The sequence below is a fragment of the Ochlerotatus camptorhynchus genome, unplaced genomic scaffold (assembly GCF_037179485.1).
Source record: "Ochlerotatus camptorhynchus isolate MF236.1 unplaced genomic scaffold, CSIRO-AGI_Acam_v1.1 ptg000574l, whole genome shotgun sequence".
Taxonomy (NCBI): domain Eukaryota; kingdom Metazoa; phylum Arthropoda; class Insecta; order Diptera; family Culicidae; genus Ochlerotatus; species Ochlerotatus camptorhynchus.
This window is the reverse complement of record NW_027041055.1, coordinates 729,144-743,416: the sequence shown is the minus strand read 5'-3', so window position 1 is coordinate 743,416 and position 14,273 is coordinate 729,144. Positions and strand designations below refer to the sequence as shown.

The following is a 14,273-nucleotide window of genomic DNA, read 5'->3' as shown; positions in this document are numbered from 1 at the left end:
GATGAAGAAACCTACATAAAGGCAGACGCAAAGCAGATACCGGGGCTGGAGTTCTACGTTGCCAAATCACGGTTTGATGTTCCGAAAGACATAAGGAAGAAGAAAATGGACAAATTCCTTAAAAAAATACTTGCTCTGGCTGGCCATATGCAGAGCTGGTAAATATCACAGCCGTCATGTGACAATGAGAAAACAGGCCCTCTCACTATCACGAGACGAAACTACCTATCATTGGCATTCTTGTCATTTTCCAATGATTAAGCACTCATGAGAATATTTTTTGTACGGTTTTGACATCAGCATTTCTAACTGATTTAGATGAATTAAGGCAAGCAACCGTATTTAATCGATAGAGTGAATATATTATTAAGATTTTCTCGGAACTAGTAACATTAATAGCAATAAATGAGCTAGTAATTACGATAAACACAACACTGTCACGTTCTGTCATGACAAAAAATTTGATGAGATTTTGAAGAATATATCGCGTGAGATCTTTCATTGAAAATAACATTTGCCAACCCTGGCCATATGCCAATGCGGTAAACTGAGTAAACCGTACATCACAATGGGTACCATCAACAGCGAAATTTCATCGCACCGAGTGCCTCCAGAAGCGTCTGTTGCCCTTCCTGCGGTTCCACGGAGGCGAGACATTATTTTGGCCGGAGACAATAACGTTGTTTTTTAACCAAAAACCGCCAACCCCCCAAATTCACCAGAGATTCATCCGGTGGAAAGATTTTGGGCCATAATGAAGGCCAAAGTTCGAAAATCGTCCAAGGTGTTTGAGAACGAGCTGGAGTTGAAGAAAGAATGGATGAAAGTGACCAAAAAGGTCGGCTCCACCATTGCACAAAATGTAATGAGGGGTCTTAAGGGAAAGGTGCGGGCTTTCAGCGATGCAAAGGAAATTGAATAAAGTAATAATGCCGAAACATAATCCATGTGTATTATTTCATTCCCTGAACGTTTCAAGAAAATCCGACTTAAAATAAATGTTTGGCGAACACTTTTGTCTGGTGCATTTTTTCGAGTACAGGCCTTAGTGCAAGTAAAACACATAAATACTGTTGACGTAGCTAATGAGAGGTCACCCAATTCTTGTTTTTTGCACATTTTTTTATCCATTCATTTATTTGGAAGGCTCAACCACGTTAGCTTTACGGAGCCGATTAATAAATTTTTGATAAAAAAAAGCGGGTCATAAATGAGTTAATTTCTTCCTAGGAGGCGACTGCTTGCTGCGGGGGAGGTAGCTCATCGATTCTTCCGGTTCGCCTCCTAGCATCGTGCTATAAGGTACCAGGCGATAACCAGGGTAGTTGATCGATAGCTCGATGACGTCATTTCGTTGGCGTCTGCTATGGGAAATTCTCATAGCAGGCGTTGACGATGGGACGTTGTCGAGTTGTTGAATAGCAACTATCGTGCTAACTCACCGATTACCTGTCGATCTGCCAAATTTGGAAAGACGTCTGCATTGAATTGTCTCATATAATAATATTCCGCCCACTATATCACACGAAATTGCGAGTAGTTGAGTGAAATGGAGATAAGTTAAGCATTGGGTACAGGACCAAGTCTCCCCTGGGTGGTGCCAGAAGATGAGCGCAATAGAATCATCAAGTTGCCATAAGGCACGGAATGAGACTATTGCATGGCTGGGTAGTCAAAGTCTTCCATTCGTTAGTCATTTCAGGTGGATTAGAACAGGTTTAGGTTTAGGGTGGACGTTGGCCAGATTTGGATTTTTCAGATATAATCCTAAATAGGACCTAGATTATTTAATACACTAGTAACCTCAACTTCTGTCACAATGTTTCATTGTGACTAATCAACACTCAATGGGTAAAATATCAAATTTGCGGTAAATTTGAAAAAAGGGAACTTGGAGTGTAGAGTGCACTGCCCACTGGACGATTCTGAAGCCTGACCAAGTGAGTGGGTTACGGGTTTATTTGATTGTACGTCATTTCCAAGTTATATATAGATACATTCATACCATTGGCATTTTGTATTTGAGATAAGACAGAGACAGGATGCGGAGGGCCCGCTTAGGGGGAGCGTAACCCATGTTATGGCTTCCATTTATTAAATAGTTCAGATAGGCTGGAAATGATAGGTTCATGGTGAGAAAATGTACCATATGGTGCCCGTTCACTGATCAAAATTAGATTCAAATCGTCAGGCCCTGCCCTGGAATAAGGGAATTGACGATGATTTGTCAAGTTTCATTTTGCATTTGCATATAATTGTAAGTTTAGGTTTGCTTTTGTAATTGTAAGATAGATAGTTTGCCTCAATTGAAACATTGAGTTAAACAGGACGAATCATGCCTCTAAAATAGTAGTAGTTACAGTGCCGCATTATCTAACTTTTGTTTTGTTTGTTTACATATAACTAATACTAATACCTCCTTGTTTTCTCTCTAATTTGTCTGCTATGTCCCACCATCACGATGAGAGATGAGCTACCGTACATGGTACACGCTCATATACACTCCCAAAATAGTATGCCGCAAGTAAGTATATCACAGAGGCAACTAAAGATCCAGAAACAAAAACCGAAAACGCTGAACGGCAGATTGGTTTACAGTGGTCGACCAGGGTGTGTGCGGATAAATTACAAAATTACAATTAGGGTAGATGTACCAGTTATGGCTGTGCGTTCCTGTTGTGGTGTGTTCCAATCATGGCCTATGGAAATCCTATATGCCATGATTGGAACACAACATAATAGGAGCGTATAGCCATGGCTGGTACATCTACCCTACATCATTATTCCATACATCAGCTTGAATTACGTTGATCGATATTACATTTTTTTTTTGCTGTGCACTACACCACCGGAGCCAGCAAAGTTCAACAATCCATCGTTGCTTATGCCTTTGTTGTCGTTTGGAACCAGTTTTGCGAGGTAGGTGACGATTGTGCGTATTTCTCGCGTAAATTTTGAAAAGGGCCTAGCCTGAACAATACGTAAAGAGCAAATTGAAACATTGTACGTCGCGTGAATGTGGAACTTAATGAAGGCCTAAGTACTTTTTCGTAGTTTTTAGTTTTCGGATTTGACAGATCGTCGGTTACAGTGGCCTGCTTACTGAGCAGAAAAACGCGGTCCCAGGTCCTTACATATCAAAGAGATTTATAGTAAAATCGCTTGTGTATCGTGTATTTTGCGAAACTCGTTGTTGTCGTTGGTTCCGGGTTTGAATGGATACAAAAATTTGAGCAACGGTATTATGTGATATGAGGGGCTCGGTGGCCTTAGAGCAACCGTTTTTGCTTACTGAGCAGAACATCATGAGTCTAATCTCAGGCCCATCCACAATCAAGATTCGTCAATCGTTTTATTTGTTAATATGACTACATGGTAATAACAGCAACTCGGTGATTAAAAAGGTGCTCGTCTGCCTAGTGGCAAACGTTTTTGCTTACTGAGCAGAAGACCGTGGGTTTAGTCCCAAGCTCCTTCGCGTTATATGATCGTTAGGACATTAATTCAGCTTATCGTTTACCAAAACGAACCCTGCTGCAAACCCAACCCTTTTATCCAACATCCCAGTGATTCCTCGTGGAAGTGCAGAGGTGTTCTCGGCTTCCATCAAAGCGAGTGTCATGTCAACACAATCCTTTCTTGACCTGTGTTCGGGCGCGGCCGGCGCTGGTATTGCCTAATTCAAGATCACCAGTTTTTACACATTGAGGATGATTGCTAGTCCCAAGCATCGTCTATTGGTTCTCTGTGTAATTACAGCTGATCTGGCAATAACAGAGTAGCAACCGTGGGCGGTCAATCAAGCTCAAGCTCAAGCTCAAGCTCAAGGAGGCGACTGCTTGCTGCTTGCATTCTCCCGCGCCCGAAACTTTTCCCTTTCTTCTATTTTCTTCGCTTCCCATAGTATGCTGTTGTTGATCAAACAATTCTTTTGCCATCAAGTAAGTCGGGCTTTACAGTAATCGAACCGCGTCTGAACCTGGTTTCCATTTGCTTGTTCTTCGTTTTCGATGTTTTCTTCATCCGAGGTCGTCTTGTCGATTGCCATCACTTCTCCGTCGAGCACCTCAATCGCGTCCGCTGTGACATATCTGGCTAGCACTCCTGCGTACGAACTAGCTTTCATCCTGGTTGCGCTTTTCTTCATGTTGCTTCACTGATTGCTTCCGCTTGGGGCAGGAATTCATCCGGTGTCCCTTCATCTTGCAAACAAAACACACGTTCTTGGTCCCTTGAGAATACATTCCGCTTCCGGTTGAGGAAATGCAGAGATGTAGGAATTTATTCGTTCACATCCATATGTGCTCCACGAACCCCAGCATCGAAGCCCAGCTCTGGTGGACTTCTACACTTTACCGTATTTCACCAGTACCAATGCTGGATCTTTGTCAAGAACTTCAGGTGGCAGATCATATACTTGCACATATTTGATGTATTCTCCCGCATTCGACATGCATAGGTACCTCAACTGCCTTTCTATCGTCATTACGGAAAATTAATAGCACAGTGTTATGCAGTAGTGCCACAAACGAAGTGACAGACGGAGTGGCTCGAAAGCTTTGGTGACTAACCTGCTATTTCAATTTTTCAGTGTACCACATGGCAACACCACTACTACTGGATTGTGCCACATGGCAACACTACTACTAGATTGAACTAGCATTTTCACCAAATGTACTAGAATGTTTTGGTTCTATCTCTTTTACTCTACTCAAAACTGAAATGCATAAAAAAATGACAAAATGATACGCACTCTTTGCACACTGTCAAAGAATCATTGTACACAAAATCAACTCTGTTCAAATCAAAACAAAAAAACTAACCCATCTGGTGGATGATGGCACAAGCTTCCAAGAAAATTCTATTACAGTGAACCACATTATTTAAATGGATTTCTACGCCAGTTAGTCGTCTGTCACTTCGTTTGTGGTAGTGCATGGAGCTTCGCTTATTCGGTCTTAAATTTTATGAACATGGATTCTTCCTCGGCTATTTTGTAGTTAGTTTCCATCTGGACAGGATCCGCGTCGTGCGCCTTAGTGAAATTAATAATTTCGCCTAACGACGGTCTTCCAGCCAGTGATGCCAGATATACCGATCTATTGGTATTTATACCAATTTCCAAGCTCGATACCGACATACCGATAAAGCTCCTCAGAATACCGATTTTGGAAATTTCATACAGATTTATACCGATTTTTTTTAATCACAATTTAAAATATTACAAGATTTACAACCAAATTTAAAGACGAGTTCGATTGTTCAGCCAAAAGCAGAAACCGCTCCCTTTGAATGATCTTCTCCAAACATCGTCGTCCATTCTAGCTTGCACCGGTTTGCCATAACAGGAGATGTGGGGTAATTGTTTCGACAAGTTTTGTGTCATCAGAACGAGCAAACACTACTGTAACAGTAATTGACGCAAAACGCAACCCTAATAAAAATAACCATAAACGAACGATAACCCAAATCATTGAACTATTCCACAAATGGTTTGGATGATACCCAGAACACGTCGTTAAGCAAATTAACCATACAATTTTTATTAGGGAATATGCTTCCTTCGGAGATTTTTACCGGCATCTATTGGAAGATTTTTCTGAGCTTCTTCTGGGTTCCACTGGAAATACTTCTGGTATTTTCTTCCGATTTCCGTAACCTTTCTAGCTTCCTCTGAATGTGTCATCCATTTACTTCCGAAATTTCGTTTAAATTTTCTCCACACATTTAGTTCCTTGGATGTTTTTCCGACATTTCAAAAAACTTTCTTCAAACTTCTTCCAGGTGGGGTTTTCATTCTTCCAATTCGGGTTTTCCAGCTTCCTTCTAGTTCAAACATTTCCCGCAAATTCCTTCTGGCTTCTGATGCGAGGAGCTGTCAACTTGAGTATTAACGATTCATCTACCAGACTTGAAAATGTGTATTTTGTATATTTTCGTATTTATGTATTTTTAACGCAGGCTTGCAATTGCTCATTACAGCTAAAATGCTATTTTTCGGTATTATGAAACAATGGGATACTATGATAATAATTTTTATTTGTAAGATGCAAGAAGAGGTGGTAAAGTTTGTATATGACATATAAAATTTGTCAATTTTGCTTTCAGAAGGTCACAACTAGCCGGCGCCGGTGGTGTAGTGGTTTTTTTTTTTTTTTCTTTATTTTTGTGATTTTTAGCCGTAGGCTAGTTCATTACATCAGGGTGGTGTAGTGGTAAGCGTGACTGCTTTCTAACACCCCAATGGGTCTGGGTTCAATCCCAGCCGAGGTCGGTGGGATTTTTCTGAGGCATAAAAATCTCTAGTCACGTCTTCCTTCGGAAGGGAAGTAAAGCCGTTGGTCCCGGCCCATGTGTGTTTGAATGGGTGCGATATCCTACGCAGGTGTGGAAGCTGCCGTCAATGGATGGCAATCGATGTCCGTCGGTGATTGGCACTAGATTGCGGAACAGAGACCAACGTTAAATAAAGGAAAAAAAAGAAGGTCACAACTAGCGATTTTATGATCGCTGATTGCTCGCTCATCGCGTTGCTCATCGTTACAGCTAATCGCTATTGTAACCCTCTGAAAGCTAAATTGACATGTTTTATGTGTCATACACACACTTTACCTTCTGTTCTTGTAAATAAGAATCATCATTAAAATATCTCTTAGCTTCATAAATCCGAAAAATAGCATTTTAGCTGTAATGAGCATTTGCAAGCTTAGTATATTTTTGTATTTAAGTGTATTAAATTCATTATGAAATGTAATTCTCGTGTACAAAGTATGTTCGAGGTATTTTTGAGTATTTTTATTAAGGTATTTTAGTTTCAGCGTGTACGTATTTACGTATTTTTTATGTATTTTCTGAAGTGTGTATTTACAATTCAGCTGATTTATTAAGTTGAACGTCCCTCATTCTGATGGAAGTAGATTTTTCGCTCTTAGTCCAAAAGTTTAAATTTTCGCCTTTGAAAACGGCAAAAATATAAAATTTATTAAAATAAGAAATACCGATAAATACCGATTTTTAAAACCTATAATACCGATAAGCATGAAAACAATCTGACAAAGCTGGTTCCAGCACCATTTCCAAAGCTAACTTTGACTTCAACGCCGCCACTTATCTTCAATTTTTATAACAACAACAACCACACCTAGCGCCGGCGCCGGTGGTGTAGTGGTAAGCGTGACTACTTTCTCATCCCAATGGGACGGGGTTCACTCCAAGCCGAGGTCGGTGGAATTTTTCTGAGGCATAAAAATCTCTAGTCACGTCTTCCTTCGGAAGGGAAGTAAAGCCGTTGGTCCCGGCCCATGTGTGTTTGAATGGGTGCGATATCCTACGCAGGTGTGGAAGCTGCCGTCAATGGATGGCAATCGATGTCCGTCGGTGATTGGCACTAGATTGCGGAACAGAGACCGACGTTAAATAAAGGAATGAAAAAATGAAAGCAACCACACCTTTTCTATTGTCTTGTTCTGTTGTGAACTAAGAAACTTTTTGTGGATACCATATTAACTATTGAGTTGTTTCTGATCTATTGGTTCAAGTTGCATTGAATGTTGGTGTACCTATCTTCTGTTCAGTAAGCAAAAACGGTTTCTAAAGCCTGTTGCATTTAGAATTTTGTCACATTTGTTTTTTTTTTTTTTTAATCTTTATTTTAGAGATTTTTAGCCTGAGGCTAGTTCATCTCTTTTTGTCACATTTGGGTCATTTCTCCAAAAAGAAAAAATATACAAAAACGCTAAGGGTATCATTTGGTAGGTTTTTATTTTGCTTTAAGGGAAAAAGAAAACCTCCCATCATGTCTTGCACAGTAGTACCAACCGGTGGAAACTAACGATTTTAAATTTGCTCACTGCTTGACTAGCCTTTTGGTCCCAAGCAAATCGATTAACGTACCCCATTCTAGTCAAAATTCTAGTACTATACTATGTTTGTTTTGATTTGCTATGAAAGTTTGACAGATAAAATGAGGGGTTCGTGGATTTTCCTATGTTTCGAGGGGTGCATCGATTAGCTGTGGACCGAAGATAATACCAGTGCTGAGCCAAAAAGTTGTGCACGTTTCTTCGGGACCTTCTGGTCTTAGAGTTACCTCTATGGATGTACTAAGGATCAATAGGTTAGTCAAGTAGTTAGCCAATTTAAAATCGTTAGTTTCCACCGGTCGGTAGTACTGTCAACCTTATCTGCCATCTCTTTCCTCCACTTATCTAAATCAGATGGTGTTTTGATTGTTTTACCACATTCCTTCAATTTACGCTTGATAATTGTCAAAAATTTTCGATGGGACGAAAATCTGGACAATTTGGTGGATTGATACTTTTTTTTCAATAAAATCGACATTATTCTTCTTATACCAGTCAATGACATCTCTGCTGTAATGACAGCTGGCTAAGTCGGGCCAGAACTTTACGGGACCTTCGTGTGGCTGAATGAATGGCAAAATTCTCTTCTGGGGACATTCCTACTTGTAAAGTTGTCCATTCATAGACGCTCCACTGAGGAAATTATTTCATTGTTTTCTTTCCACAACTGCAGATACCTTGCCAAGTCATCAACATGCGACCGAATTTATTTACAAAGACAGATTTGAGCCTAACCGGAGCACCCCCCCCCCCCCCACCGTTTGGCAAGGTAAAATTTTTGACCCAGATTTTGTCAAAAGTCCATTTTTACGTAGGTTTCATCTTCCATCAAAATACATCGGTATCATGACTTGCTCGGTACAGCTTCTAAGCACGGATTTTGGCAACCAGGTTTTTTTCAGCCAGGGGTTGAAACAGTTGACTTTTTTACTACACTCGCTTCTTTGTCGTGCCCGACAGTTTGTTTTCGTACTTTTCGTACTCTCATGCTCTACCGTTGATTCTCTTACATAACACAAACGGTAGAACATCGTTTGAGCAAAAAAAATATATAATATTATCATTAAAATGACATGTGTGATTTTGTTCTAATTCCTGTGTAAATTAATCCATTTCTGATCATAAATGATATTACTAGGATACCGTTGCTTGCTTCTTTCAGAATTCACATAAGCACAACATCAGCAACTCTTAGTATGAGAAAAACTAAAATGACCGTCTTCGGCGACAGTGCCGAATGACAGATCCTGTCATATGACATTTTAGTTTGGTACTGTAATTTGATAGCTTGTTTTGCAAGTGTCGGACGCAAAGGCAGTCAATTATCACAGAAAATGTGTCGACTACGGTGACCATAGGCGTAGCCAAAGGAGGGAAGTTGCCCCCCTAAACTCAGCAACACAAAGGCTTTCGGTGAAATGGCGTTCGTTGAAATGGCATTTGGCCAAATTTTCCATACTAATTTTTTTTTCGTCCCTCCCTAGCTCGAAACTCGGCTACGCCCTTGACGGTGACCAATAACGTTTATATAAGGCCAACAGGCAGTTTGCTGGTGTCAGAAGCAAAAATATGGTAAACATTGCTGAGTGCAATGAAATACGAACACCACTAAACATTTGCACATTTCACTAACACCAATAAGCCTGTTGGCCCGGACCTTATATAAAGGACAATCGACGGTGACCGCTTTCAAAACTGGTTTCAGAGTACCGTTGGGATGTTTGCTGGCATGGGACGACCTTCTCGCATACAGATTGGCCGAACTGTACACTCAAAATAATCTTCACGTCAATGCTACGTGAAAACATACGTAGATTTTTTCCATCGTACTTTTCACGTAAGAATTACGTGATTCTCATATAGATGCACTCATTTCGTCAAGCATCAACGTCACATGAGTATCACATATAACTTACGTGATTTTGCTAATGAATGTCATGGTGGTTTTAAGTACTATTGTTATTGGCGATAGTTATATACTTTTTTTTTATTATTATAATGAATTTTCACAACATATCAGACTAATGCCCTTTTATTCAATAAAAAAGTCGCAATGAAATCCGATGAAACACTAATAATTCCAATCAGGTGCAGGGTGATAACCTAAAGGTTGGTGATAATCCAAGTTATTTTTCCGCGGGGAACTGCTGGATTGCTTTCCACCTACCTGTGAAAAATAATAAAATAATAAAGTGAGTTTTGACAATGGGGAAAAACAACCCGTATTTTATACTTACATCTTGAAATTAATTTATAAAAATAACGAAAACATCTCTGTATCTAGCCGCCATGTTGTGCACCATGCTGAGTGTCACACTGTTTTTTTTTTTCAGAAGTAGAAACCATGTAAGGTTTACGTGAAACGCACATAGAAATTGTCTATGTGGAAATCACGTAAATTTCATTGGGAGCGTTAGAGTATTCAACATAAATTTTCTTTAATATTCAAGTGGTATCACATATATGCTACGTGAGTCACGTAAAGCTGATAGAATAGGGAAACGAGATACCTTATGTGATTTTTCACGTAACTTTGACGTGTCGATTATTTTGAGTGTAGTATTCTTGAACTAAACATTTAACTGTGGCATTTCAAACAAAATAGGGTTTGCAAAAGAATATTACTGCAAGTATACCTTGATTATATACACATTTCCGATTCTGAAATGTGCATAAAATTGAATTGTACACGCAAACCCAAAAATAAATTATATTAAATGTTACTAACATTTCCTATCATCATCCGCAGCGAATACTACAAAGAATGGTATAAGTTGGCATTGCAGACGATGCAATGATTTTTTATCTTTTTTTTTTTATTTCGTGTTCTTTCTATGCTTTCGAGTATTCAAGCAAGCCATGCGTTTTATTTATAACTTTGTACACCAACGCACAAACTTGCTACGATTTTCTCCAATTCCCGTTTAGTAAATCGAAAGCGAGTATGAAACCTACCCACCCACCCATCGCCGCACCACTGTTAAGTTAGCAACTTGAAGTTTGAAAAATAAGAGAAAAACTACAAGGGACAGCCCTATGGGGTTGTACGCATTGGTGACGTAGGACTACGTGGTCTTATAAAATAAATCTTATTTGTTAATTGCAGCAGGAGCTTGTGTTTTGTGTAGGATTAAGAACTTGAGTGGGGTTCTCTCTGTTTATGCTCTTTAGTATTACGCGCTTGACATAGATTGCCCACAGCGACTCACGAAGAGCTAATGATTCCGATCAATAGCGGTGCAGCTTCGTCCTCTTTCTATGGATGCTTATGTGGGCTGCAGCTCGCTGCTTGCAGGCAGCCTTTCGTTGTGTACTGGTGAACACCACCACTCACCACGCGTTGATTAAATAAACACCGTTTGGTGAGACCGGATGGAATTAAACTTTGAAATCTGTGTTAGGGAAATTGAATTTCGCAGGCAATCGGTGATAATTTTAATTATCATAGCAACAGTTGCACATTCGTGCAATTTTCAATAGTTACATTTTGAAAAATGATAAAGTCTTAAATGTAACAGATGCGTAGAAATATATCTGATCGGTTTAAGATAAAATTATTGAAATTGGTCCAGGGATAGCTGAGTTATTAACGTTCAAAATCTTTCATAATTTTGTTACAAGTTCCATTCTCGGTTTTCACAAAGTGTACCCCCATATAGAAATTACAGACGTAGTCCTACGTCAAAAACCGCACTTCCATTTCAAACCCACTGGCCACTGCCGCATTCCCTACTCAAATTAATTGACGTTCCCTACATGATAAGACATTTTATGGAGACGCATGGTCCTTTCAAACAGCGTCCTGAAATCAAATAAGGTAGAAAACTACTTCGGCATAATCGCCCATTTTAGGCCTATCGAGTAGAAAACATCAAATAAATCCATGATTTCAGCGTTCAGTGTTTGGTGTGAGTGTGTGTTTGGTACGATTCTCAAAAGCTACCGAACGAAGTAAATAAAAACGCGTGATATCAATGTTTGCACCCATTATTCTCAAAAGCAACATAAGCGCTTCGAACAAATCAATTTTTATCTTCTTCCGATAGACCGAATTCAATGGCGATTCAATGGCGTTTTAATGCGTTAGGCCGAATTGCGAATCCGTAGGCCGAGTTTGGGGTCAAGAAGCAGTGTTAGATTTTTAACAATATTTCAACAATTAGGTACTCTTCACCAAATTTTACGGTACGTACGGAAAGGTAAACATATTTAGAAGTCATCTTCAGCGAAAACATTCCATTTTGAGAAAACCAAATCCGCTCCCAAAATAGAGGTAAAGCGCGGGTTGTGCTTAGTTGGCCCAAAATTAGATGTAAGGCCAACCTACCGCCTGCGCCTTTATTCCATATAGAGGAAATAGCTCTAATGTTGGCCTATGGATCTAAAGATTAGGTTTTTCTCAGAACAATGCGTCATCTGGACAATACGAATTGATATTTTGGATACTAGTGAAACATAAATACATTCCCTCGAAATTTAAGAATCGGCCCAATATTAGGAAAACTTAGGTCGATATTAGGGACATTAATGCTAGGTACCTACCAATGTACCTAAAAATCAACGTAACTACTAGTTATTTCGGGAATTCCTGTGAACGTTCCTATCTGTTAATGAATTCCTAACAATTCTAATTTTAAAACTTCTAAACACTATCCAACAGGTCCAAGATCTCATCTCCAACAGTCAGCTGAACATCTGTTCCGAGGAGAAGGTATTCATGGCCGTTCTCAACTGGGTCAAGCACGACCTGAGCGAGCGTAAAAAGCACATCTCGGAGCTGATGTCCCACGTGCGGCTTCCACTGGTGAATCGGGAATTTCTGATGTCCTGCGTCGAAACCGAGCCCCTGGTACGGGAAGATTTCCACTGCAAGGAGCTCCTACTGGAAGCCATGAAATATCACCTCCTGCCGGAGCAGAGAAGTTCGCTGGTGACTCAACGCACACTGGAGAGGCGTCCAGAGGGAATGCGGCAGTACATTTTTGCGGTAGGAGGCGGAAGTTTGTTTGCCATTCACAACGAGTGCGAGTGCTATAATCCGAAGACGAACGCCTGGATGACCATTTCACCGATGAGCTCCCGGAGATCGCGGGCCGGTGTAACGGCCTTAAGGAAGTTGCTCTACGTCGTTGGAGGGTGAGTTTCTACGGAGGATTTCCTAAGGGGATAGGGTTTAATGAAAGATTTCTCTTCCAGCTATGACGGCGAAAACGATCTGGCGTCGGCAGAATGTTACAATCCATTGACCAACGAGTGGTGCAACATAACTCCTATGGGTACCAAGCGATCGTGTCTGGGAACGTGTGCTTTCGATGGACTCTTGTACGTATGCGGAGGTTATGATGGTGCTTCCTGTTTGGCCAGCGTGGAACGGTATGACCCGTTGACGGCGGTTTGGACTTCCTGTCCAGCGATGAACACCAGGCGACGGTACTGTCGAGTTGCTGTTTTGGACAATTGTATCTACGCTCTGGGTGGCTTCGATTCGAGCAACTATCAATCGTCAGTGGAGCGGTTCGACCCACGGGTTGGAAGTTGGACTGCGGTACCCAGTATGACTTCGAGGCGAAGCAGCTGCGGAGTGGCAGCACTAGATGGGTATCTGTACTGCATAGGTGGAAGCGATGGAACCATGTGTATGCAAACGGGAGAAAGGTTCAATCTGAGGGCCAACAGCTGGGAACCGATCAGTGCGATGCACTCTAGAAGGTGAGTTTCTGTGTAGATAGCTGGAATTTAGTCGTATGATTATTGATCGATGCACACTAATTTCCACAGATCGACTCACGAAGTCGTGGAGGCCAATGGCTATCTGTACGCCCTGGGCGGAAACGATGGTTCTTCTTCACTCAACTCCGTCGAACGCTACGAACCGAAGCTCAACAAATGGACGATCGTTACATCGATGCTTACGCGGCGTAGCTCGATCGGTGCCTCAGTGCTGGAGTGCTTCAACCTGGAACGGGGTCTGCTGCAAACCAGCATATGACCGGTCACAGCCCATCTGAGCGAACCGGTTGTAAGTGTAGCGGCTTGCACAACGACCACGGGAAGTGGGTCCCAGTGAGAACCCAGGGAGGTAAATGTTGTAAAGGAATCCAAAAGTCAAACATAAATTAGAATTTGTAGTAAGCGCAGAAAACAGTTTTGTCGAATAGGAAATTTCCAATTTGCTAGCTAGCCAAAGTAGAAAATCTATCGGTGTCGCCATAGAGGCGGATTCCAACACGGATTTGAACAACGATTTTTGGGGTTCGTGTGCGCTTGATTGTGTGTGTGTAGCCTACCCACACTCACTTCTTCTTCTTCTTCTTCTTTAGCTTTATTACGTCCCTACTGGGACTTAACGTCGACCCTCAAAACTTAGTGTTTTTTTAACACTTCCACAGCTGTTAATTGAGAATTTTCTAA

At 40.9% G+C, this 14,273-nt stretch overlaps 1 protein-coding gene across 2 annotated transcripts in view; it reads left to right on the top strand.

The window, feature by feature from the left end:
* Nucleotides 1-14,273, top strand: part of LOC135713614 (kelch-like protein 17) — a 109,926-nt gene extending 95,653 nt beyond the window's left edge. For both annotated transcript variants that reach the window (XM_065236747.1, XM_065236748.1), the window contains exons 8-10: nt 12,523-12,998; nt 13,059-13,571; nt 13,641-14,273. In XM_065236747.1, coding sequence (XP_065092819.1) covers nt 12,523-12,998; nt 13,059-13,571; nt 13,641-13,851 — 1,200 coding nt within the window. In that variant the 3' untranslated portion in view covers nt 13,852-14,273. The remainder of the gene's footprint in view (nt 1-12,522; nt 12,999-13,058; nt 13,572-13,640) is intronic.